This window comes from Trichoderma ghanense (assembly GCF_004382785.1).
Source record: "Trichoderma ghanense strain CCMA-1212 chromosome Unknown scaffold_4, whole genome shotgun sequence".
In the NCBI taxonomy this organism is placed as follows: domain Eukaryota; kingdom Fungi; phylum Ascomycota; class Sordariomycetes; order Hypocreales; family Hypocreaceae; genus Trichoderma; species Trichoderma ghanense.
This window is the reverse complement of record NW_027395667.1, coordinates 1,654,602-1,679,848: the sequence shown is the minus strand read 5'-3', so window position 1 is coordinate 1,679,848 and position 25,247 is coordinate 1,654,602. Positions and strand designations below refer to the sequence as shown.

Below are 25,247 nucleotides of genomic sequence, written 5' to 3'. Positions count from 1 at the left end.
GAGCTTGACAGCAGCCCAATGAAGCTATACCCCGATCTGGCTCTGTCACGAGAAGGCAATCGGGCCCAGGGTTGATGAGAAGGCTTGCGGCGCTTTTTAGTTCCCGCCCTAGAGTTTGATAGACACCCGATTCACTGACGATGCTTTGGGGCTGGGCGAACGACTACTACTAGGTAGGTATAAACATCTGTATCTGCGCAGGCGAGTTCAGAAAGTTCGGATGTTGTCCTCTGTTCAAGTCCGTTCACTTTGCACCTGGCTGGCGGCCTGCTGCCCGTTCAGCACCAGCTGCCTCACCTGCCGTTCACCTCAAAAGGCGCGTGGGCCACCTTCTTTCTTCCGCTTCACCTCATTCCTCATCTTCCTTTTCTCTCACTTTCTTCCGCCGCTTTGCGATCTTCGGTTCTCCCTCCCTCACCCGCTCTCTCTCTTCTCTCTCTCTCTCTCTCTTCTCCTGCTCTTGTTCTTGGAAACTCGCACACGTTACGATACCATCTCATTGTCTCGGCCATCTCTCTTGGAAAAGCACAGGTAAGCCAGCCAAAGCCCATCTGCTTCCTAATATTTTCTTTCTTGCGTTGTTCCAGTGATCGATCGCGTCCCCCAGCCATCGTGCGCGGAAGGAGGCCACCGGAAAGTGGTGCCTTGGGACCTTCCCTACGCAATTCACCCAGCTTCTCGTCTTTCTCCTCTCCTCCCACTTTAACTTCCACTCTCTCGCTTATTTTTCTGCCTCTTCTTTTCCTGCTCTTCACTCCTCCTCCCCCCATGCCTCTCTCTCTCTCTTCCTCGCTCTTCCACTCTGTCTTCTCTCAATTACCTTCTGCGCAGGCTCGCTGGGACTTCCAGGATTTCTTGCATCATTTTCTCGCTGGGCCTTTCCGCCTCAGTCATCTTGATTCGAGTACCTACCTTATCGGCACAGGGAAAAGAGAATCAGATCTTGGAGAAGCGGCAGGCTTGTGGAAACCTCCATTGCCTGTTTGATTCCATCAGTGTAGTGGCCGCAATTTGGACTTTGCCGTCCTCTTTGGCTTTGAATCGTGAATGCCGCCCTCTCTTCCCTCCCCCCCCTTTCTCTCATACGCAATTTTGGCGCTCTGTTCTTTCGAGAGTGCTTCCGCTTGACTCGCTTCGCAGCTAACATGTACCTTCCTCCAGTTTTCGTATACTGTCGCACCTTACCTCTTTCATTTCTTCGCCAGGTAGTTGTGGTGCAGTTATCGGACAGGATATGGAGCCATCGGGACCGACAATGGACGAGGTACCATCCTCACCACTCCCTCCATCCCCAACTCCTGCGGCAACGACCCCAATCTCGTCTCAACCAACCTATACAACTGCAGGGACCATTTACAATCCCAGCTCTTCGCAGCGGCTCCAGCCTCCCGCTCGCCGTGGCCGCCTGCTCAAGCTGAATCTCGAGGCTCCCAGCTTCGTCCCTGATGCCTCGAAGTTTGGTTCTCCCAGATCCATATTGTCTGATAAAGGGTTCAAATCTGACACAAGCGCGAGGACGCCGGCCGTTGCACCCGTTCAGCAGTATAGCCCCCTGCAGCAGAATCATGATCGTGCAGTGAACCCTGCTGCCAGCCCAGATCGCGAAGCCGCGATGTCGCCCCAACCCTTCACGCTGCACAACCCGCCTCTTCGAGCTAGAGTTGACTCCCTACCGCCCTCTCGCATCGACAAGGGTCGCGGATATACGGCCACAGTCGACTCTAGCGACGATGAAGACGATAGCATCTCCGCAGGTGCTCTGAAGAACATGACGGTCAAGTCTCTCCAAAACCTGGCTTCGTACCCGAACCCGAACCAGAAGAGCGCTCAGAAGGCGCTGCTTCGGGGGACAAGACCAAAGGCCGGCAGCAGCCTCGGAAGCGGTTTGTCTGGATTGGCCCAGCCATTCGCATACCGCAACATCAGTCCCGGCGGAGTAAGGCTCTCCTCAAGCGATGAGCCTTCGATTGGATTGCGACCTGCTCTGTCGGACCCCAGCGCACTTCACCAGAGTTACATGGACCGTCGACGGAGAGCTCGCATGATGACTTCTGATGCTGGACCGAGCAGCACTTATGCCAGTTTCTTCGAATCTCGGCGTTCGACGCCCTCTACGAACGGCGACATGCCAGACTCCCATCCTATGGCGTCGATGCATCTCGCCACAGGTCCAGGGGCGCCCAAGCCCTTGACGGCGGGACCTCCCGGCCAACGCCAGTATCGCCCTTCCACCTTTGAGTCCACGTTCAAGGCGCTCAAGAGCCAGGCGGCAGCTTACCAGGCGTCCGTCACCGATGCTGAGGATGACATGGATGCGCCTCCGTTCACTCCAAGGGCTTTCAGCACCGTGGCATCGGCCGCGCAATGCCAAAGCTCCTCTGCAGAGGACGAAGAGTACCAGTCTGCCACTGAGTCGTTTCTCAACGAAGCCAAAGCCCTGCCCGCGGCCACCAAGAAGGTACTCGGTGGAGACGGGGAGACTCCAGCCATTCCTCCAGACAGCTTATTATACCTGACTATCCACTCCGAACCGGAATGGCCACGGGAGCGCGAGCCTACTCGTGGTGTTCGCGAGTATACCCATCCGGCGTACGATATGCGGGGAGCCGGCATTGGCAACTGTAACACTCCGGAACAATGCTTCTTCGATTCGGTCGGTTCGGGCCATGGTGCCCCATCGAGTATGCCGAGAGAATGGCAGTCAGAGATGCAGCATGGCACCCACTGGGACGAGCCCACTGGCCCAATGTTTCCCCAGCAAACGGGACCCAAAATCCTGACTCAACAGGAGCTTGCGGAACGGAGCTGGCGACTCAATGTCAACTGGTATGCGGGCACAGTCAAAGACATAAATGCGTTGACAATGTTCCCCAAGCCTGTTGTGTCGAGAGCCAAGCGACCGGTCACAGGGAGTATTTACGGCGCAGTTGGCGATGGGCGCCCTACCGAGGCAAAGCAAAATGGCTCGGCTGCTCGAGGTGACAGCGCATGCTTGAAGAACAGCAACTCGACGAAGTCCATCAACAGTGACGTTGCGGGCCTCGCGCTTTTGGGGGAAGTCTTGAGCCGCGCCACTTAGTTGCGACCGAAAGGGACCCTGCGGGGGAGGCTTGCCAGGGAGATTGCCGGACAGGCAGACCAGTTACAGTAGGCAGTTACGGTAATGGTTATACTTGCCTTTTTCTTTTCAAGGTGTCGAATCACCCATCTAATGTTTGGCCAGGAGGGTTGGATGCACAGGGACAAGACTGGAGTAACGGTCGAGAGGTGGAAAAAGGGGGGGAGGGGGGATCTCTCAGTTGAGCCCACATCCTGGAATCCTAGAATAGTGATTTTGCAAGTCGAGTACCGATAATATATCTTAGCGTGTGTTGTTTGACATTCCCATCAAGGTCGATGGACCTGTGCTTGGAGATTATTGTATGCTTGGGGCATGTGGTTACTTGGAGTTGCCAAAGAGATGATGAAAGAGAGCCAGACAGTCACGTACCCACAAACCGTCGACGCACAAACCGTCGACGCACAAACTGCGTGTAACAGGGCCCTTATCATCACCGCCAATACTCCGTCCGTACAGTATTCATCCTAATACCAATAGAGCCACTGGGCTGGTGGTTCGACTTGGATTCCAGCGAGGGTCGAAGAAGAAAGGGCCAATAGGGTGTGAGTCGGGTGAGGTTTGATTCCAAAGACGCGGCCGGCGGGGGATCGAGAGGATGGGGCCAAAGGGTGGATATTACCACAATGAGAATATGGGGTTCCCTCATAACCCCGGCCATTTACCTCTCCTTGTACGAAGTAGGAAGACGGGCGACAAGGAGGTGGAGCTACTATACTTTGTATTGCTGGACTGGGGAGGCGGTTGGATCGAATGGTTCCATGGATAATGCGAGCAATGTAGATGCCCGATTCAAACAAGGCTTCCCGCTTGGTGGCGGCTCTTGGGCCCGATTCGACCTGGCACCTACCTCAAATGTCAAGTACCTTAGGTGACATGGGTAGTGGTACCTTGGGGGAATCTTTACTGTTTATCGTCGCGGAGGACCATTACTCTCTTTTGTTTTCCGTCTCTCCGTCTGTCTATGTGGCTTTCCTTTCTTTATCTCGTTCTTGTTCAAGGATTGGGCGGTCGAAGGAGAAGCATCATGACGGCCGCGCACGGCGTCATTGCGATTCTCGAGTCGACGTTTAATAGCTTGGACGTGGCAAATATTCTGGCCTTGTATGCGGACGACGCCAAGTTCACAGCCCACCGTGAGTGTTCATACTGCTCTCTTCTTCGACATACCTTGAAGTCCCACCTCGTTTTTGTGTCCTACGAAATGGCCATTGGGAGAGGATATCACCTGTAATGGCGGGGGAAGGGACATAGGTTCAATCCAGCGAGTGGTGAGCGGCTGAGCTGAGCTGACTTGTTTTTGCCTTGTGTGCTGGACACACAAAAAGTGTTTGGATTGGTCAACGTCGACAAGACGCACATCCGGGCCTTTTACGCCGACCTGTTCGCGTCCAACGACGGCGTCGAGTTCGTCACGCGGTGCATCAGCGGGACGCCGGACCTGGTCGTGTGGGAGTGCGACGTGCGGTGCAGGGCGAGGCGGGAGTCGGCGGCGCTGGGGATCACGAGGGGCGAGGCCGTGGTGTTGAGGGGGGTGTCGCTGCTGAGCTGGAGGGAGGGATTGATTGCCGAGCAGAAGGACTATTTCCATGTTTTGGGGGCGAGATGAAAGGGACGATGGGAGGCTGGCAGGGTCAGACGATACTAAACCCAATTGCTTATTCAGGGCCGTAATCTGGGGACTCAGAGGCGACGATGACGCTGAAGCCATGCTGGAAACCTTGGAGCACAAAGAGGGAGCGAGTCGAGTTATGGACTGCTGCATCAGAGAAGAAAAATCGGCATCTCTCGGCTGTAGAGGTAGCTGTACCAGCACCGGCTTTCCGGCGCGAGAGGGACTCGCAACAGCAGAATGGCGTCGTTCTTTGTGATGAAGATGGCTTGGTCGCAGGCCGTGGGGGCGCTGCTGAATCGATGCCGAAACCTCGCCGGAGGGAGACTGCATTGTCCTGATTGAGCTATGTATAGCTGGGTAGATAACGTATGCATGAATGGTGCGAGTGAATCACGATTGATCGCGTTCATTGGCTTGCCGATGTGTCCCTCCAAGAAGTTGCAGCCATCACGAACTTCATCCATCAGCTTCTGCAGATGAGAACATGACACATGCACGCAGCTATGACGTCAAGGACGAAGGCTGGCTTTGTGCAAAGAGGTAGAGAATCGTGACAGCGCTCTCTTCGAGAGCAGAGCATTGCAGAAGCGACTACTACTAAAAAGGCATGTTCTGAAACGCTTTCCGTCGTCTTGAGCTTCGTTATACCTGACCCGGAGTTCTGAATGAGAACGACACTGGACACCCGGATACGTTGGTTGCTCTTCTTCCGAGTCCGTCTTTCCACCCACTTCCACGTTTGGCCAACTTCTTCTCTGGACCCTCCCCAAAAACGGACTAGGCCAAAATTGACGTCGGTTTGTTGTGCGCCAAAAAAATTGCTCGTGAAAGACCAGCCTGTTGTCTGCTAGCAGCCATCCATCACCTTCGTCCGAGCCGTGGTTTTCTACGCGACTGGCAAAGCCAAGGACACGACTCTCCGACCCAACCCCCGTCTTCTCGCCAACGGCATCTTTTGTCCTCTTGCGTTGCTTCTCTGTGCCTTCGCAGCGTTGGCCTCTTCGTTTCTCTCTATCGCGGCGTGTTGGAGTCCCCAAGCCAGACTGCCATTCTCTTTGCAGCGCCGTCCGAATCTCGTCTGATCGACGTCGGTGCCGTCTTAACCCCTACCGCCGATTCGAGCTTGAACGATCAACGCGCTGCCGTGTCGACAGCTGCGACAGCACCAAATTCTAGACCTAGAGGACGAGGAAAGATCACGAGGCAGATAGCCGGAGAAACAAAAGAGGAACCAGGACAAGATGGTCTACGTGCGACAGCGCAACCTCCCGGCCTTGAAGGAGTACAAGTACTCTGCCGTGGACCGGTCTCTCGTCTCCAAGTACATCCTGAAGCCCTTCTACACCAACTTCGTCATCAAGTGCTTCCCGATGAACATGGCGCCGAACCTCATCACCTTGACCGGCTTCAGCTTCGTCGTCCTCAACTTTCTGACGATGCTGTGGTACAACCCGACGCTGGACCAGGACTGTCCGAGCTGGGTGTATTACAGCTGGGCCATTGGCTTGCTGCTCTACCAGACATTTGACGCCGTGGATGGTGCGCAGGCGTGAGTTTTCCTCCTCCTCTTGCTGGGCCGTGTTCGCGAGCTGACGGAGCTATGCAGGCGGCGAACCAAGCAGTCCGGACCCCTCGGCGAGCTCTTTGACCACGGCGTCGACGCCCTCAATACCACCCTCGAGGTCCTCATCTTTGCCGCGTCCCAGAACATGGGCCAAACCTGGAAGACGGTGGCTACTCTCTTTGCTTGTACGTTTTCCACCATTCTTTCACGTTCTTTTCCTGCCTGCCCCTCTTCCCTATCTGCCCCTCCATCTGGCCCACTCGGTCCTGCAAACGAGTCGGATACCCATGTAAAGAGAAACACATGGCTCAATGAGCAAAATGCTAACCGAATATCCCTAGCCCTCCTTACCTTTTATGTTCAGACCTGGGACGAATACCACACCAAGACTCTTACCCTCGGCATCGTCAATGGGCCCGTTGAAGGCGTGCTGATTGTTGCCGCCGTCTTTGCCCTGACCGGCTACCTGGGCGGCGCGCACATCTGGCAGCAGAGCGCCCTCCGCGCCATTGGCGTTCCCCCGTCTCTGGGCATCCCCGGGTTCATCTACGATCTCACCTTTACCGAATGGTACATGGTTCAGGGCACCATTGTCCTGGTCTTCAACACCGTCGAGTCGTCCATCAATGTCATCCGCGCACGCCGTGCCCGCGGAGATCGCTCTCGTGGCGCCCTCCTCGGCCTTGTGCCTTTCTTCGCCGTCTGGGCGCTCATCGTCACGTACCTCTACCTGCAGCCGAACATCCTGCACCACCACCTGATTCCCTTCGCGCTCTTCGCTGGCCTCGTCAATGCCTACAGCGTCGGGCAGATGATCACTGCGCACCTCACCAAGATGCCCTTCCCCTACTGGAACGTTCTCGGCTTGCTCATCGGATTTGGCGTGGTTGATTCCATTGGCCCGGTTCTGTTGGCCAACTATGGCGTCGGCTGGCCTAGCTCACTCGGCGACGGCGTGTACCAGACGGCCTTTGTGTTCCTCATGCTTGGCACGGCTCTTGGTGTGTATGGAAGCTTTGTCGTGGACGTCATTGTTACAATCTGTGACTATCTCGACATCTGGTGCCTCACAATCAAGCACCCTCACGACGAGGCAGCTGTCGCGAAGCCCAATGGCATCAAGAGCCACTAAGGGACGGTCTGATGTCTCGTGAACGAAACAAGACAACAGCTCCAGAGGCTCCGAATAGAGGCAGGCGCGGTGATGATGAAGAGAGAAGACAGGAGGGCGCAAATGATAAGAAGACAAAGACAACAAGGAGACAAAGACAAGGAGACAAAAACAAGGAGACAAAGACAGAGAGACAAAGACAGTAACTGATAACGTGTTATGACGGATGATGCATTTTTATACGGGCCAATAGGCTTACATGCGAGGGCAGGTGGGGGGCCTTTTTGATATAGACCGATGATGGACATTTGTGTTTGCGCAACGCTTAGAAGTAATACTTGGTGTGAACTATTCGCTTGAGCTTGCCGAGAGAGAGGTCGGCTTTGTAAAGATATCTTGTGTTTCTTTACTTTCTTTCTTTCTTTTTTTTTTTTTTTTTTTACACTCGTTTGTTCACGTTGAGCAGGGTCTGGACCTGCTGGTTTCCTAATCTGATTGAGCCGCAGGCACAGGCGACTGGGCAGAAGAAGATGGCGGAAAGGGGAATGTGAAGGTGGGCGTGTAATGACCGAGGCTCGCCAGAAGATTTCAAGGCAATTTATTATCAAATTTTCTTCCTGAATCCAATTCCGTCCGCCACTCCTAAGAATTCTAATTCTGCAAAAAAAAAAAAAAAAAAAGAGAGAGAGAAAAGAGAAGGTAGAAAAATGAAATAATTCTCCGATACTGGGAATCGAACCCAGGGCTGCTCGGCACTCTTGGGATGAGAGCGAGCGATGTTAGCCACTACACCATATCGGATGTTCTTGGATGCTTAATTTGGGAACAATTCCAATACAAGAAGGCTTAGCAGAGCGCAGTTTCATTGATCTGCCACCCGTTCTCTGCCCCTTCAAACTGAACGGTTGAGCAGTAGGTTCCTAGCTGACGGACACACCGTTCCAATCATGAGCTTTATGCCCAAACTCGTCATGGCCTGCCATCATTGGGTGCTGCGTATGGCCAACTGCGACATGGATTCCAATCTTTTCGGAACAGCCCCTCGGCCATGCAAAGCATCCATTGGGTAGAGGCGAGAGAAGACGAGCGTTCGCCGACATCATCACAAGCAACGGGGTAGAGACTGCCGAGACCGCATTATCGTACGGCTGACTTTGGTCTGCAAAAGTGCTACTACTATCTATCAGACATAGTTAGGCTTGATCTCGAATTATCTACTGGTACCTATCTTCTTCCAGTGGAGTAGGTATGGAATAGGAATACAGAGGCAAATTTGACCCCATTCGCGTACATACTGCTCCCTCCACACTTCGGGCAAATTGGCTTGCTGTAGGGCTTCAATCCCGGCTTACATCAAAGATTCCATACCCCCCCCTACAGGCATCCTGGAGCCAAGTCTGACGGACCTTTTGCGGCCATTCAAACGCAGTCCTATCGTTCAAACCGGCTCGTTCATCAGCCAAGGGCCAACAGAGAGCCACAACGGCCACTCCTTCAAAACCTTCATTCAGCCCTACGGCGTCCGGAGCCTGGGACGATGGATCTCTGAGCGCGAATCGTGCACGGCTTTACAGGGCAGGCGAAGTTGTCAGGATGCACATTCATATCGCAAACTATATACGGTGGAGAATATCGTTGTCACCGGTGAGTTGCTATTAATGAACAGTTGACAGGGAGTTTTCCAAGAGTGAGATTGCCATGGCTCTTGTTCTCGAGGCTGCTGCGCCTTCTAGCGAGGGGGAATAAGCAGCGCTTCATCAGTTGTGAGCTTTGATTTGATGAAAATAGTATTCCCGTACGCAATGCTAGTGACCTGCACGAAGCACACCCTGCGCAAGGGGAAACAGCCCTGAAGAGACCTCACTCGCACGGAGATTTGGAATTCCGGGACATGTTTGACCGATCATCTTGCTTGCACCCGCGGGCCTGAGGATTCAGAAAGTCGGTGTTGACGGGGGTTGTCGAGATGAGGGTGCCCTATTGCTTGGTTAAACCCCTTTTGTTCCGTTCCTTACCTTTCGACTATCTTCTGCATGTTCTCTGCTGCTATGGATACAGTTGCCCCGAAAGACTGAGTAGGTGATGCATGCCACATGGAAACATTCTGTCGTCCCGCATCTTTCGTGGAGACAAGGGCGGACCCGTGTGCCTCGAAGGATCAGGTCAGCCAGGCAGAGCGGGCTGGGGCCGTCCGAATCAGTGCGTCTAAAAACCAACTGCCGCGCTGGCGAAGTCCGCCGTGCTGGTCTCCAGAATGCTACCTCGTACCGGACAGCGAGACCCAAAAGCCTGGGCCCCCCTGCTCCATCGTCGAGACCAGCTCACGCCTTGCAGCCACCACTAGAAACCGCTTGTCGTATTATTAGCCGGCATTGGAGGGCCATGTCGGGGACAAGGAGACGGGGAAAAGAGACACAGGCAGACTAGCTAGAGGGAAGACTTGGACGAAGAGAACACTTACCAAGTCAGCGTGTATCTAATTGTCATGGCGGTGGAAAGGAAGCAACTCAGCGCTGCGTGTGGCGCCACAAGCATAATCGGGCGTTGCAGAATCCACAGCCTCAAGGACCGGCTTCAACCGATCCGTACTAGCAGTTCCGTTGGTCAACTCTTCGCGCAGACCCGGGCCTCCAACTAACACGGAGCAAAGCGAGCTTGTGGCTGCTACCCGCGCGGCAATCCCTAAGCAACAAGAGATGACTCCCATGCGTGCCAGCATCTTTCGTCGCATGGCAGCCCCCCCTCCCATGCCACCCTTCAGGTTCAGACTTCGAGATGGGCTGTCCGGGGCTCCGACTGGGGACTGCTCTCATTCGCTCGTTTTCGTGCCTTGTTCGGGCATCGTGGATCGTTTCGGGGGTTCTTCCATCTCTCTTCTTTTCCCTGATCTGCCCTCGATTCTCTCTTCTTCTGTGCCGGAATGACAATTACTTCGTGCAAAGCTTGACTAACACGCACCACCTATTTGTTGATTGGTATTTGTTATTAATGCTCTCTTATTACTAGTTATTCGCAAAGCAAGCAGAGGACATTACTCTGACTTTTGCTGGTACGGACTTCGCGAGCACGTAGGACCCCTCCGAAAGGAACAGAGAGAAAAATCCCACCAGAGACAGCCCTCCTTCTTCTTCGATTTTCCAGAAGCTTTGGGAAGCATTACCACCTATCGCGATTTCTGACCACTGCCGCAACTCCCTCCTCTACTTTTTTGATTCCCCTACCTCGTGCCTACGCATACATATACGGGTTGTGGTGCCCGAGTACCTCTTACCGAATTCCACATCAGATCCCCTCGCGCCCCCCCCGTTCTCCCCTACCGGGTACTAGGTAGTGGCCATAGTCCCCCCCCGTACATAAATCCATACCTACCTACACACCATTGTGCCTTACGCTGCAGAAAGTTTGGAGCATCACCACCAGCTTTCAACGATAAACGGCCGCCATGGACTTCGCAGCCCAGTACACCTTCGGCGCTCACCAGGCCTTCCCGGGGGCTTTTATCCCTTTGACGCCTTCACACTCCCAGTCGGCCGGCTCGGACGATTTCAGCAACACCTCCCCGCCTGTCAGTTTGTGGTCCCCCACTCCCCCCGAAGCGCAGATTCTCGTGCCTTAGCGCTCCCTTACTTGAGCATTACGAGAGAGAGGACTAAGCACACAGAGTCGAAGCCGTCAGTCTCTGGCTCTGGGTGACTTGAGTCCTCTCGACATGGGCAAGGCCGTGGACGTGGACTTTGAATGTTGACTGATGCTGACCCAATCACCTCTGTGGGTGCTCCCGTCTTGTAGGATCACTTTGCCGACCCCTTCCATGCATTCGATTACGCCCAGGCGACCTTTGGAGGCCATCATCACCCTCCGCCCTTCGCTCAACACCCGAGCCCCGTGCATCAACAACATCGGCATCAGGACCAGCTCCAGCACCACCAGCAGCAGCTCCAGGAGCAGCATCAGCCGCACTCGCCGTCCACAAATGGCAGCGTCAATGGCAGCGTCAACGGCAGCAGTAGCATCTTGCGAGGTGAGGGCGGCTCTGGATCAGGGACCAAGGCAGAGGGCACGGGCGAGGAGGTCCGTGGGAGCGACGACGACGACAACATGACGCCGGCCCAGTCTCGAAGGAAGGCTCAGAACCGTGCTGCGTAGGTCTCCCCTCTCTCTTTCTCCTTCCTCCTTCCCCTTCTGGCCTCCCGTGATTCCCTTCTAGTGCGCTGGCATCTCTGGATTGTTCTGTATCAAAACTACGGGACATCATGCCTACGACCCGCTGTCCGTCTTGAGGGGTCAAACGAAACCAGCAACGAAGCCAAAAGCAGAAAAAAAAAATACGAAAGAAGAAGAAGCTGTTCTCCTTCTGGTCCCACCTTTGACTGACCTTTCTGACCTGCAGGCAACGGGCATTCCGCGAACGCAAGGAAAAGCACGTCAAAGACCTCGAGTCCAAACTTGCCAGCCTCGAAGCCGCCCAGAAAGAAGCCGCCAGCGAAAATGAGCGCCTCCGACGAGACCTACAGAGAATGTCAACCGAAAACGAGATACTCCGGGCCACCTCCGCCGTCAACCAGAACCAGACCGGCTCTCACTCCCCCGAGCCCATGACGACCGGTCCTATGACTTACACGCCCACCGACTTCTACACAAACGTGCTCCAGGGCCACAACAACAGGGGCCCCCCGCATCGTATCGTCACCTCAGACGACGGTCACAGGCTGCTCGCCGCCGGTGCCGCTTGGGATTACCTCCTGGAGCACTCGCTGTATAAGCGTGGGCTGGTGGATGTCAGCAAGGTGGCCGAGTACCTGAGGCAAGTGGCCAAATGTGACGGGCAGGGACCTGTCTTTTCCGAGCGAGACATCAACTATGCCATTGAGCAGAGCGTCGCCAGTGGCTCGGATGATCTCTTGTAGGGCACAGCGAAAGGATGGATCAATGGGGAGACGGAAGACGAAAATATGGAAAGATGGGAAAGACCGAAAAAACGAAGATGCGAGACGACGTTGCGAAACCAAGGGACGCAGAGGCTGACAGACGGGTGGATGGGCAGATGGAAGGGTGAAGAGATGGAAGAACAGAGAGACGGAGAGATGAGGGTCCAGAGAACATTGAGATGGAGAGGGGAGAGCCGGGAGTCTGATTTCTTGTTTCCTGTCCTCCCCATTTGGGCGAGAGAGGGAGAGCGCGAGAGCGAGTTGTGGCATGATTTTCTTAATGTTGCATTACGACAAGGCGTCTATCTGCGGGGTTTCTTTTGGGTCTCGATGCCCCCTATTCTGATTCAAACATGCTTCTCTCATCTCTTTGTCTCTCTTCTCATGGATGTGGTTCAGCGACGCCGGCGACTCGGGGCGCGTTCCGGGCCTCTCTTGCATCGGACGAGGTGCTCCGATCCTATCACGATACACACGCCCGCAGTATTGCTACTCCGCGCGTCAGAGGAAAGAGGAGGATTCTTGCATGATGCTATTGAACTATTGAACCTGTCATGTAGGGGGCACACACTGCCGCGTGTACTGTTGCCATCTCATGCCGGGGACTTTTGGAGCTTTTCTCATACCATTACGGTGTCCTGCTATTGGCGCAGAGCCAGCCACCGCGTTCATGGGTTTTCATTCTCGTACGAGATGAAAGGCAAAGAACAAGGGGACAGGGCAATATTCCTCGGGGCCGCGTCTGCCTGTCTGCCCCAGCCGCCTTGGATATCAACCCCCTCACCCGAGAAGGCCTGCTGTTTCAGCCGCAGAGCAAGAAAAAAAAAAAAAAAAAAGCAAAAACACGACCGACAAGAGAAATTGAGCACGACACAAACATCTCAGCCGCACCGGAAGCCCACTTTTCTCGAAGCCCGTCTAGGGAGGCCGAAGTTGGAATTACGCCCATGGCGTTGCTGGCGTTCTCAGATGGCTATGAAGTACACGCCTGCTCCGTGCAACTTACAGATTGTACTCGGACGGCTGAATACAGTCTAAACGCAACTGAATACGGCAATTGAGGCACTGTTATTCAATACCATTGGAAGTGACAGTCTGGAGGAGGTATTACTGGCCGCGATACAGTCAAGGACGCGTTGAGTCGGCCGATATTCGAGGAATCGCCGAGGTCTGGGGGTTTCATCCGCTTCGATCGAGAGATGATCCTATGGGAAAGTACCGGGTTCCTGGTACTGAGATTTGTCTCGGTCTTGGTCTCGATCTTGGTCTGCGGTATTACTTTCTCTTCACACCCTCAATCCTTGTATCGAATTGCAGTTGCATTGCACCACATCAACATCCCTTGCTTCCAATCCTTCGAAAAGAACGCCTCCTGTTACTTCATACGCAGAGGGAGGATTTGACGTGACACGTGTTCATCCCTCACCTCCTGGAAAATGCATGGCACCAAGTGGTTCAGCATGCATTTGCATGTACGGACCGCAGCCTACGTGAACAGGTTTATGCGATGCTCGAATGGCCTCATGTTCACACACTCGCATCTGATCGTGACCCAGTCGTGGGCGACCAAGTCGCCAGGTCGTAGCAAGTATGGAGAACGCAAGAAACGGGTGTGGTAGCAGTGCAGTGCAGTTCAGTTCCGCATGTCCCCAAGCTCGTCCATCTTGTTGATCTGCCGCCCTTGCCATCCTCTCCCTTCGAAAGATCGGCGATCCTGGGATAGTACAAGTAGTTCAGCTGCTGCATACATGTAGGCCATGGCAAGGATAGTGGGGGAAGAAAAGCCACAGAATTGTTTGCTGCTCTGGCCACAGCTGCTCTCATCCAGTCGTTTGTCGTTGATACAGCCTCGTTTTGAGCCTCCAATCGAGACGCGCTGTGGCATCAATCTGCCCCGCCCCTCAAGCCCATCAGTTGACCTCTCTTGTGTGAGACTTGGGTCAGAAACAGGGAAAAGAAGCAAAATCGCAATAGGTACCATACAAGCAGCTACTAGCAGCAGTGTCAAGTAGGTAGGTGATATCCAGAGACACTCGTAGTAATATTAGCAATATCAGCAGTAATACTTGCAGCAGAAGCATCAAGCGATGGAGCGAGGAGGAGGATGTGATCCAGCAGAGGAGACGGCAAGAGAAGGCAGACAATCGAGCCGCTGGCCACGGGATGGGTATAAGAGAAGCTGCGCCTACCCCTTATTCTGCCACCGTTCTCCTTCCAGACTCAAACTCTTCTGTCTTGTTTGTTTAGTCTCCTATAATCTCACTTTCGAGCCGCTGACATTCTCTCCTCAATACTCCTCCTCTTCTTCTTCGCTTTCTTGCCGCCCTTCCTTCTTGATCATGGAATCCATCTTCGAGGACGGTGACGACGGTGCTGCCAGAGATGACCCTGACATCCCCCCTATTTACTATGTCCAGAACCCTGAAGAGACTTGCTACTACAACCGTTCTTTCGAGATCAGCGAGAATACATTCCCTCCTTACCTGCAGCCGGTTCCTCGCGCCATGAAGCTGTTCATTGCCATAGGCACTACCGGTTTGCGATGCTCGCTTCCTTCCACATTCCCTTCTCTCTTTTTCTACTCTGCCTCCCAGCCGCTTCCGGTCGAGTTCCATATACCGTATAGCGACCGTCCTAGGGACTTTTACGTTGCCCTTACTCACAATTCTGCAATTGTCAACATCACCGATGACTCCCCTAGACCCAAGTCCAAGGCCACACCTCACAAGATTATGCAGTCGACCGAGCTCCTGGAAAGCATTTTCCTCATGCTCGACCCTGTCACGATTCTAACATCCATTCAACGAGTCAACAAAACGTGGAAGGGCGTCGTTGACGGATCCCCAGCACTTCAACGGAAGCTCTACTTCAAACCTGACGGCAAAGCGAAACTGGGTCTTCATCCTCAAGCTCAGTGGCTCAAAGACGACCGCGAGAAGTTCCCCATCGTCAACTCCCTCTTGGTCAGGTACTTCAGGAGCTGCTTCTTCAGCTTTGGACGCACGTACGGCTGGCTGCGCCGGGCTGAATCCTTCTACGAGCACAGATGGACCCGCCACCACCACAGGCTCAAGCGGATGGATATGCCGTGGGAACCTTCGTCAATCTACCAACCCATGCTCGAAGGGAATCTGGATGGCAGGGCGACTCTTGAGGCAATACAGGAGAGAGAGAGGTTCACTCGCTCTGGCGCGAGCTGGCGCAACATGCTTGTGTGCCAGCCTCCAATCTTCAGCTTTGGCGTCATGATCTTCCAGCCTGATAGGGGCTCCTCACCCCTACCACAGAGAATGGAGAAGGCCATCATCAAGGCCCATGACATGAATGTCGGACTCTGCATGGGTCAGCTCTACGACTTTGTCCAGGAGAGGGCGAGCCACCATCACCTGCCCTCTCTCTGGTTTCGTATCGTCTGGTTTGAGCCCCATGGCCCCTGGACCTCTGACCTTTGCCGCGACACTGCTAATGAGCTGGCTCTCGAGACGAGCCTAATCATTGAAATGTTCCACATCAGCGATGGCTGCCCTGCATATCACCCGAGAGATCCGCCGAGACCTGAATTCTTTGACAGAATCTTCCAAAGCAGCGACTTCAAGCCTCATCACTGGATTCCGGCTGGCACCGCGATAGACAACACAAGCGAAGGATACGGACCGCTCTCACCTCTGGATGGCGACCAGAACAGGATTTGGTGCGGATTTGCAGGTAAGCCATGATAGACGAAGCATAGCCTACCCCCTAAATCTTGACTTTGTTTCTTTGCCAGGGACATGTACTGATCATGTCCAAGAACTCTAAGCCATTCAAGTCTCAACAATTCCTTGTTGCAAGTGGGTGGGTGGTCGGGCAACAGGGGGTGGCTTAGATTGTTTTTCTTTCTCTTTGTTTGTTCTTTGATTCGGCCGGCGGCCCCTTCTCGATTCGAAAGGTTCGGGATCCATTGCATGGGGTTGGAGTTGACCTTGGCCGTATATCTCTCTGTCTTTCCTTCTCTTCTCTTCTTTTTTTTCTTTCAGAGCCCCGTGCAGATATGACCTCGGCTATGGTTGGAAGCTGTAGTTGGGTTCTAGAGTTCTGCTGCAGCAATAAAATATTCTCTAAATGCTTTGTCCATAGACGCAAGGAGTATTCTTCTGTTCATGCCTCTTTGCTTCCCTGTATAGTGCTCCTTGTTCCCTAAGATACCGTCAGTGCCTCAGTGAACACCACATGGCATCGTACAGAGTTTGTGTTCAAAGGGAGAAAACCTAAAACCCCCTTTTGTTGTGAGTTGCAGGTCCTTCCATAAAAGACAAGGTTGGAAGCGATTAAGAGGACGACGCATAGATGGAAGCATGGGGCTTGACCTTGAAATGACTGCGTGGGCTGCTTGACTCGCAATGGGATGCCCCTGAACATGTCCGTCCGTGTTGGTCCTAAAAGTAGAGGACACACGATAGAGGGCCGTGCCCGAGAACTCTCCGCGTTAACGAGTTCTGTATCGAGCTGATTGTGTACCTAGGCTTAGCAACGGCTGGCGGAGTGGCAGACCATCAAGACGTTGACAATTCCTGTGCAAAGCATTGGCATTCACCAACACAAATCTCTCCCATATCGATTCCACGAGGCTGAGCTCGGTCTGTAGTAACCAAAAATACATTGAGTGCATATACTCGAGGAGAAATACATGTCATACTGAAAACACAAGCAACTTGTTGTAGCTATTCCCACATCAGCATCATATCAATCTACAATCCAGCCATCGTCTTTCAATGTCCAATGTTGCGTCCTCTGCAAATGTTGCCCAATAAGGGGATACAGAGCTGTTGCTAAGCGAGGATTATGCCATGACAGCTGCTGAAGACTACTGTTCAGTTGTTGTGCTGCTGTCTTTAGCGGTCGTCCATCCCCTGGAACAGCGACCATTCACTTCACCACCGTCTTTTCCACCTCTCCAGCTTCTCCAAACATTCGTCCTTTAATAAGATAAAGACTGGAAGGCTTTTCTAATACCTCATAGATATACCCAATCCATTCAAATCTCTTTATACCGAGTTTGTGCACGAGTGCAGGCCATTATGCTTCACCATCCTCGACAAGCAGAATAGGGGCCGGACAGTGATTCTGCCGCACGTGATCCCTCGCCGCACAAATGCACATTTCTGGCAATATTCTCCTCGTCTTCCTTCTTTTTGCTTTTCAAACTTCCCATTGACATAGCAAGCTCCATCTTCGCCCACTGCATCCAGCATCTTTACGTTTCCATCAAGATGAAAGCCGACGCATCCCTGGGCGAGAGACGGCGCTCGATAATCCGTCGAGAACATTACGCTACTTTGTCTGCAGCCTCATCGACTCTTCTCACCATCCTTCTACTCATGCCACTGGTGATAAGCCTCTACGAAATACAGTATGCAGCTCTCTGTTAGGGACAAGAGTCCGCACACGAGGGCACCCAAGCAATAGGCTCTCTGCCAAGGTAAGCAACCCTGCCGGCGTGGAACCAGACAAGATAAACTGACAAAGTACCAGCTCTTCCAGCTCGCAACACCGCCCTGAGGAGACTTGCCCGCCTACCTTCTTCGGCTGGCCGTATCCGCTCCTCGGAATCATCTGATGGCCCTCTCATTTTCTAGAGAGTGTCCACAAGATGCCTTCAGCTTCTAGGCTGGATGGCAATGGTAAGCACAAGGCTGAAGTTTGGCGAGACATCCCTGATGCTAACCGATGCTCTAGGAATTATTCTGTGCAGGCAATGACGCCGGCTATGGACCTCAAGCCAAGAAGCCTTGAGCTGAAGAGTGTCTGTCATATTGGGGGGGCATTCTCCATAATAGGCTTCCCGTGATATAGTCTTGAAGCTACAAAGTTGAGGTCGGTACTCACTCATTCCTGGCATTTTCGCATCTACTGACAAGCTCAAGTTCTCATAAGATAGCATTTTGAAGTAAATACAGTGACAATATGATTCAGGTCTTTGTTGCTTGCAACCGACGGGTTCTCAATGTGAGTTTTGTCATATCCTCTGGGATCATATGGTGTCTGACACATACTCAGTTATGATTTTTCTCTCTCAAACCTTTGGGTCTCAGAAGAGCCCATTGTAGTCACATTCCCAGGCATGTTGCATGTTGACGATGACAGCTCAGTATACAATCTGGCGGATCAACAACGACAACTGTAAGCTTCGGTCCACACTCTGACTCACATCCGACTGTTCAACAGAGCTAACACTCGAGTACATAGGCTGACGTGAATGGTGAGAGATGACTGCTACCGGGGCTTCTTCATGAGCCAATATCTGAACTCTCTGGGTCTAGAACCGCTACTGCAGACGGGATACGAACGAAGACCAAATCTCTTGCCGCTCTCATCGACGAGACAAGAGAAGGCGGCTATCGAACCAGCTACCGACCGAATCGACGACGCGAATTGGGCACCTCATGGGGCAACGAACGAGCGAACGATACATATATATACATACATACAGACCAGGGATACATGGGATATGAATGAGGAGAGGTGGTCGACAAGTGCTACGAACAGCCGGCCGGTCAGAATACAAGGGACAATAAGGGGAAGTGGAATGTGAACGGGCAAGGGACATCGACATGCTACGTACAGCCGGCCGGTCAGAATAGAGTGATAGGATAGGAACCGACGACGAATATCGAAAGCCGCCGATGCCCGAACAACAAAACGTGTACGAAACCGAGCACGCCGACAAACGCTACGAATAGCTAGCTGTCCACCCGATCGATCGAGATATACTATACAACACTAACCTTTTCAAGGAGAGAATCATAGCCCCAACAATGTACACGAAAGAGCATCAGCCTTAAAGGGACCAAAGTTCGTTTGTCCAGAAGATAAATGTCACGGGAGGTGTACTCTGTCCAAGGTATGCTCCAGACTGGTGAATGGGCATCACTTCATTCAGTATCGATCTTTGCTAACGTGTATTCAGAGATGCCCAATGGACCTCATCGAATCCGCTTTGAACAGGTCGAGAGTCTCCTCAAGTTGGATAGCCTCGCTGAACGCAAAGGAGAAAAGCCACAACAACAATTAGCTGCTTTTCTCTTGATCTCCGACCACGAATTGATCTTCATCGAGAGCGAAAGCCACAACAAGAGCCCCCCCCTCTCTCTCCTGACGAAGGCAAATCCCAGGACCACCGAACGAGGAGTTGACTTCCTGCCTCTTTTAGGAGTAGACTGGGCCTCATTTTCATGGACCGCATTGCCATGGAATCTTAATAAAGCAAAGCGCTTTTTGATATGGTTTCGTCAACAAAGCCATCCACACGTGCCGTTTGGAAGTCGACATTTCTTACATACAAACCCGCGGCTACATCAAATCACGTTTCTGCATGTCTTGTCTCTCATCCAATGGCTAGGGGAATCATGTCCACTTTCTCATTCCTGGAGAGGCATTGCAGAATGACTCTATTCCTCTTTCAGAGTTGGAACCTTTCCTAGCATCCCATGACTTGGCGGCAGCACAGCAGTGCTTGTCTGGCCAATCATCTCCAACTCAAACAAGCTCTGGGTCTTTTCTCTTTGACTCAAAAACTGGTTCCCTGGCTTGCCTGTTTGAGCACCTGCATAGTCATCCTGTCCTCCTTGATGATGTCGGCAGCCTTCTCTGCGACAACATAGACCATACACTGGATATTGCCAGCGGTTTGAATTGGAAAGACACTGGCATCGACCACTCTGAGAGCCTTGGTGCCGTATACTCTCAATCTACTGTCAACGACACCTCCCTGCTCCCTTGGCTTCATCGCCAAGCTACAGGACGGATGGAAGCAGCACACCTGAGATTGCCGAACAACCTCCTTCGCGGTCTCCGTGGTATCACCCTTGATCTGCGGAATGCGGGCGCCACTAGGCTTGAAAAGATCTCCGAATGGAGCCGTACGGAGAAGCAACTCGACAAACTGGACATGGCGAGCAGAAATCTCCAGATCTAGCGGATTCGAGTTTAATTTTGGATCCCAAGAAGGGAGCACATCAACATCGGCGCTGGTGATGTGGACACTGCCACGAGAAAAGGGGTGGTTCAGCATTGTCATGACCGTCAAGTAATTCTCCGGGCTTGTCGGCAAGAGATAATCAGCCATGCTGGACGGGTTATCTATGACAGTGTGTGCTTGTGAGGGGAAGAGGAAATACTGCACGGCTGGCTCATCCGGCCCTTGGAGAAGCTTGCTGAGCATTCTTGCCTCGAGGGTCTGCGCATGTTCGCGGTGAGAGGCAAACAGCGACTTCTTGGCGTCCTCAGAGCAGACGCCCTTCCCATCAGCCAGGGGGACATAGGCAACGCTGATGTTGGACTGACCCAGGGGCCCCTTGCCACCATCCTGGAACTGCTGAAGAAGAGCACCAAGAACATCGGGATCCCTCAACACGTCGCCCGAGAGAACGTCAGGCTTGACCTCGAACGACTGGCATGTGATGGGATGGTCTTGGAGATTCTCGCCGACGTTCGGGTTATCGACAACAACGGGAATTTCCAGACTCTCAAGGAGGGACCTGCTGCCGATGCCAGACAGCTCGAGGATTTGGGGCGACATGAGGGCCCCCGCAGCCAGGATGATCTCGCCACCAGTCCGCAGCGTCTTTTCAGTGCCGTCTTGTGTTCGGAGAAGCACACCGACAGCAACAGGCTCGTCATTCGAATTGTCGAAGATGATCTTCTGAACGACCGTCTCCGTGATGACCGTCAGGTTTGACCTGCTCGCAATCTCACGAGTATAGTGGGCGTTGCCGGCATGACTTCGAGTGTTGGTGACGGGATCGATGCTACCGCCCTGTTGAAATGCTCCCAGGCCCTTTCCGGTTCGCGGATCAGTCTTCATCTCCAGTCCGAGGCTGGCAAACGCCTCCATCCAGGCCTTGTTCGGCTTGCTGTAGCCTTCGCTGAAGCACACCTGGATCGGCCCATCACCGACCGCTGAGTCGTCGTGATTCGCCAGGCCCATGGCATCTTTCGCAGCTTGTGGAGGAGGATGGAACGTCGCGAACTTGCGCATGTACGGTGATAGGGCATTATAGTCCCAGCCCTCGTTTCCCAAAGCACCCCAAGCGTCCAGGCTACCCCTCGGAGGATACAGCATCATCATGAAGTTCAGAGCAGAAGAGCCTCCCAGTTGCTTGCCGCGCGCCTGGTTGATTACACGGTTGTTGAGCCCCGGCTAGTAGGGCGTTAGTCCAGTGTCCGGACAACAGTCGTTGCTCATACGGGAGCCTGCTCACCTGAGGAGTCGAGTTGAAGTTCCAATCGTATTCTGCCTTGCCATACATTCCAACAACGAGGCCAGGGATCTGAACGAGAGGGTCATTTGTACGATCCTGCCCTGCCTCAATCACCAAGACTTTAATGTCCGCATCTTCGGTCAAGCGATTGGCAACTGTCAGTCCGGCTGTACCGCCTCCTATAATAATATAGTCGAAGGCACCTGCGGCGGAACCCATGGCCGCTTTATGGTGGAGGAGCAGATTCCAAGACGATACGTCCGAAGAATCTCCTGTTGTATAGGGATCACCGACCAGGCCGCTTCCCACAAGCATGAGGGAGAATCTGAGGACTGAGCAGATCAATCTGGGGATGCCTCGCCTCTTAATATGGCGATGCCAAGGGCCATACCCTGTCCAGTCATGATTCAGCCCACGACGGTCTCCGCCATATCAACTCCATTGTACTGCTACCTTCCGGGATATTTGTGCACATCTCCCCTGCAAGAATCCTTCAAACCCTATGGATATACGTGTTTCCAGCAACTGCAATGCAACCTCATCAGCCAAGGATGGTTCCATCGACAGCCTTGAAAGATTTCTGAGAGGGTTAGCACGTGGTTGGCAAACGGACAAAGACTGCAGTTGTTTCGTATGTACGTTGCAGTCCTTCGCCAGCATACCAGCTAACTACGCATCCGCTTGTGCTGTCACTTGGCGGAATATTCGTTGTTGGCTAGGGCTCTTTTCAGACCGCCCCCGATAACCCCAAATCTCTCTGCACGATCAACTCAGTGACTACAACACAACAAGTCTCGGTTTGCAGGCTGATGTCCGTCTGCGGATAGCGAACTCCGATTGCCGCATCGGTTTCGCATCCAGGAGCCGACAGCTAGTACGGCTCTACAGCACGCGCCGATACTTCGTGCAACACATACTTGATCGCCTTCCAACAACGGCTTTCTCCTCACCTCATATCCGTGCCACAGCCTAAGCACTGATACAGTCGGCGCCCGTGGCACTTCGTATTTGAGTTGGTGCTCTCTTCTTCTGCTGTTGGGTCCAACCCATCTCCACCAAGGAAACTATTTCGTACGATGATCTGATCCTTGACGAAAGTCGAGCAACCAACGGCAACTTTTAGAACGCATGGACGCCAAAGCAAAGGATACACTACAGCTCGATTGACCGCTCATCATGTATCGCCCCTCGTGGTCTACCAACTTGTTGCTCCGGTCAAGTGTGACAAGAGCTATTCAGCCCCTGGTCTAAGGTTTGCCTGCATCGTCGTACCTGTACAAGGCACGCATGCTCTTCGGATATCCAACCCTTGCCCCGGAAGAGTGTTGGGCAAGGATCCAACAGGGCAATCTGCCGATCATGTTGCTGGCCGACAGGGGTCGCGGATCTTTGGCGACGTTAACTCTCTCTCTCCCCGGCCTGACCCCAATATCCGTGATACCATACTCTATAGCCAGGATTTTGGGGGCATAGTGTTGGACCAACACCCGGAAGCATGCTCTCAAACGAGCAGTACTTTATCAGGAAGGATGCCGCACACTCAAGTCCATTTGGCCGGGCCTGCCGAATGCACGGCAAGCGAAATGGTGTGATGATCCTGCGGCATCGTCGAACCACGGCAGCAGAATGGCACTGCAGACTGTCACATTCCCAATTCTTCCGGTGGTGAGGACGCACATCATCATCAACAGCATCCTCGTCGCCTTCGCCGTCGTCATTGTCGGACTCCGCCTGTTCGCACGCATCGTGACCGGCGCAAAGCTTTGGTGGGATGACTATTTGATACTTCTTTCGATGCCCCTGGGCATTGGCATGCTTGTCATCCAGGGCCTTTGTAGGCTTCTTCCGCGCCAACTCGATATGGCCAGACGGTTACTGACAGGCATTTCTAGATAGCCCGATGGGAGTTGGGCGTCAAATGTCCGATACGGCGCCGAATCTCGTCATCATCCTGAAGCTGACCATCGCATATGCGTTGACATACACAGTATGCATCACCATCGTCAAGCTCAGCATCCTCTGTTTCTATCTCCGGGTCTTCCCCAACAGCAAGTTGCGCTTTGCCACGCAGATCGTGATCGGCGTTGTATCGTTATGGGGCTCGGGCAGTGTCCTCATGTTCTTCTTTGTCTGTCGGCCTTTCGAAGCGACCTGGAATCCCTTCGTCGGGGGCATCTGCGCAGACCGGATCTCGACATTCCTCGCAGTCGGGGCTTACAACATCGTCAGCGACATCATCATCCTCGCATTGCCTTTGCGCACAATCTGGACATTGAACACGAGGAGCCAAATGAAGGTTGCGCTAACAGTCCTCTTTTTGACCGGCCTGCTGTAAGTGCTTGGGCGTGATTTCGAGTGCTTTCCTATCTCTTCTCTTCCCGCTTCTTCCCTAACCGCCGAGTAAGCTAACAACACCCTGGTCAATGAAGCAGAGTGTCTGTCGTCGCCGTCTGTCGGGTCATCACATTAACGCATCTGAAAATGGATAATATAACAGGCACCATGGTGTGGGCCGACTTTCTCTCAACCCTCGAGGCCAACCTTGGCATCGTTTGCGTGTCACTGCCGATGCTGGGCCCACTGGTCGTGAAATACACGAAAGGCCGAGGAGCAAGGAAGCTGGGAAGATGCGGTCTTTTCGACCATCCCGGCCAGTCAATCTCGAAACGTTGCAGCAGGAAGAAGCGGCCTGGCCTTGAGACTCTCGCGCTGCAATCGATTTATGACCATGGTGCAGACACGAACCACGCTACAACTGTGTCTGTCGTACAAGCATCCAGCCCAGATGGAAGTCAGACGCACCTGAACCCCCTGCAGCGCGAGCCTTCTAGGCAGCATCGCGTCCGAGGAGGTGCAATCTTCGTCGAAAGCAAGTGGGAGATCCATCGTTCTGGAGCCTAGATATCTCTGGATTCTTTCCAGCGGCCTGGACGGATGACACGATCCTCGAAATGTAAACCAGGCCCTCAACTGTCCGCTTATTGTGCTTGCTGATTAACGACGCCTCGTAACCCGAAATACTCGGCCACCCCGCCCTTCTGGTGTTTTACTTTGTCCAGCCGGCCGGTACTCGGACAGGGACACTCGTTGGAGAGTACCTCGTTTGGAGGCCATCATTTCGAAGCCAGTATATGCGTCCATAGTAACGACCAAATCTTCCAGAGAGACATGGTGATTTTTAACAGAGGACCCCGTGGCTGATTCTGCCGACATATCCGGCGGACCGGTCGTACAAGGACGAGATGACATGAGCAGGGACGATTCTTCTTGGAACACGCATTCCATTCCAGCAATTCTTGGATTTTGGAAGCACGCTTCGTGCACTTTCTGAGAAATTGCGCCTGATTACCGTGAAGCAAATCTCTCCCCCATCTTACGAGAAGAGTAGCTTCAGTGTCCGCTGGCCTGTGCTTGAGCATCCCTTTCCAAGGCAACTTCGGAGGAGAAGGCGCCAACTTGAAAGATGGCGGCACCAGAGGACCTCCACCATATACAACTAGCTGAGATGCGTCTCGGTTACCGATTTTTATCATTGAGGATGGCTCCAAGCCTTTGGTGATGCCTTGGGAATGCTAGCAAGTGTTCTCAGCAAGGAGTACTCCGTATTGTCATCCGCGTCGCCATTTGCACGCCCCATGATGCAGTCTAGATTGGAGCACTGGGGGGAGGGGG

General features: G+C 53.3%; 8 protein-coding genes across 8 annotated transcripts; 6 read left to right on the top strand and 2 right to left on the bottom strand.

Annotated features, from left to right (window-relative positions):
• Window positions 1-1,255: 1,255 nt before the first annotated feature.
• CCMA1212_004721 (uncharacterized protein) lies at window positions 1,256-3,079 on the top strand (the record flags this gene model as incomplete). Its single annotated transcript, XM_073702015.1, has 1 exon — window positions 1,256-3,079. One exon carries the CDS (start codon window positions 1,256-1,258, stop codon window positions 3,077-3,079), a length of 1,824 nt encoding a protein of 607 aa, XP_073559817.1.
• Window positions 3,080-4,145: 1,066 nt separating this feature from the next.
• Window positions 4,146-4,727, top strand: CCMA1212_004720 (uncharacterized protein; the record flags this gene model as incomplete). Its single annotated transcript, XM_073702014.1, has 2 exons — window positions 4,146-4,254; window positions 4,447-4,727. The coding sequence occupies 2 exons, from the start codon at window positions 4,146-4,148 to the stop codon at window positions 4,725-4,727; spliced, it is 390 nt and encodes a 129-aa protein (XP_073559818.1).
• Window positions 4,263-5,063, bottom strand: CCMA1212_004719 (uncharacterized protein; the record flags this gene model as incomplete). The annotated part of the gene is made up of 1 exon (XM_073702013.1): window positions 4,263-5,063. The coding sequence occupies one exon, from the start codon at window positions 5,061-5,063 to the stop codon at window positions 4,263-4,265; it is 801 nt and encodes a 266-aa protein (XP_073559292.1).
• A 911-nt stretch (window positions 5,064-5,974) lies between these two features.
• CCMA1212_004718 (uncharacterized protein) lies at window positions 5,975-7,429 on the top strand (the record flags this gene model as incomplete). Its single annotated transcript, XM_073702012.1, has 3 exons — window positions 5,975-6,282; window positions 6,340-6,482; window positions 6,639-7,429. The coding sequence occupies 3 exons, from the start codon at window positions 5,975-5,977 to the stop codon at window positions 7,427-7,429; spliced, it is 1,242 nt and encodes a 413-aa protein (XP_073559291.1).
• Window positions 7,430-10,850: 3,421 nt separating this feature from the next.
• On the top strand, window positions 10,851-12,315 carry CCMA1212_004716 (Fluconazole resistance protein 3; the record flags this gene model as incomplete). Its single annotated transcript, XM_073702011.1, has 3 exons — window positions 10,851-10,973; window positions 11,198-11,550; window positions 11,799-12,315. The coding sequence occupies 3 exons, from the start codon at window positions 10,851-10,853 to the stop codon at window positions 12,313-12,315; spliced, it is 993 nt and encodes a 330-aa protein (XP_073559293.1).
• A 2,360-nt stretch (window positions 12,316-14,675) lies between these two features.
• CCMA1212_004715 (uncharacterized protein) lies at window positions 14,676-16,052 on the top strand (the record flags this gene model as incomplete). Its single annotated transcript, XM_073702010.1, has 1 exon — window positions 14,676-16,052. One exon carries the CDS (start codon window positions 14,676-14,678, stop codon window positions 16,050-16,052), a length of 1,377 nt encoding a protein of 458 aa, XP_073559412.1.
• A 3,830-nt stretch (window positions 16,053-19,882) lies between these two features.
• Window positions 19,883-21,900, bottom strand: CCMA1212_004714 (Versicolorin B synthase; the record flags this gene model as incomplete). The annotated part of the gene is made up of 2 exons (XM_073702009.1): window positions 21,576-21,900; window positions 19,883-21,514 (listed from the first exon to the last, which is right to left on the bottom strand). The coding sequence occupies exons 1-2, from the start codon at window positions 21,888-21,890 to the stop codon at window positions 19,883-19,885; spliced, it is 1,947 nt and encodes a 648-aa protein (XP_073559476.1). The 5' UTR covers window positions 21,891-21,900.
• A 1,301-nt stretch (window positions 21,901-23,201) lies between these two features.
• Window positions 23,202-24,476, top strand: CCMA1212_004713 (uncharacterized protein; the record flags this gene model as incomplete). Its single annotated transcript, XM_073702008.1, has 3 exons — window positions 23,202-23,409; window positions 23,468-23,906; window positions 24,008-24,476. 3 exons carry the CDS (start codon window positions 23,202-23,204, stop codon window positions 24,474-24,476), a joined length of 1,116 nt encoding a protein of 371 aa, XP_073559593.1.
• Window positions 24,477-25,247: the final 771 nt, after the last annotated feature.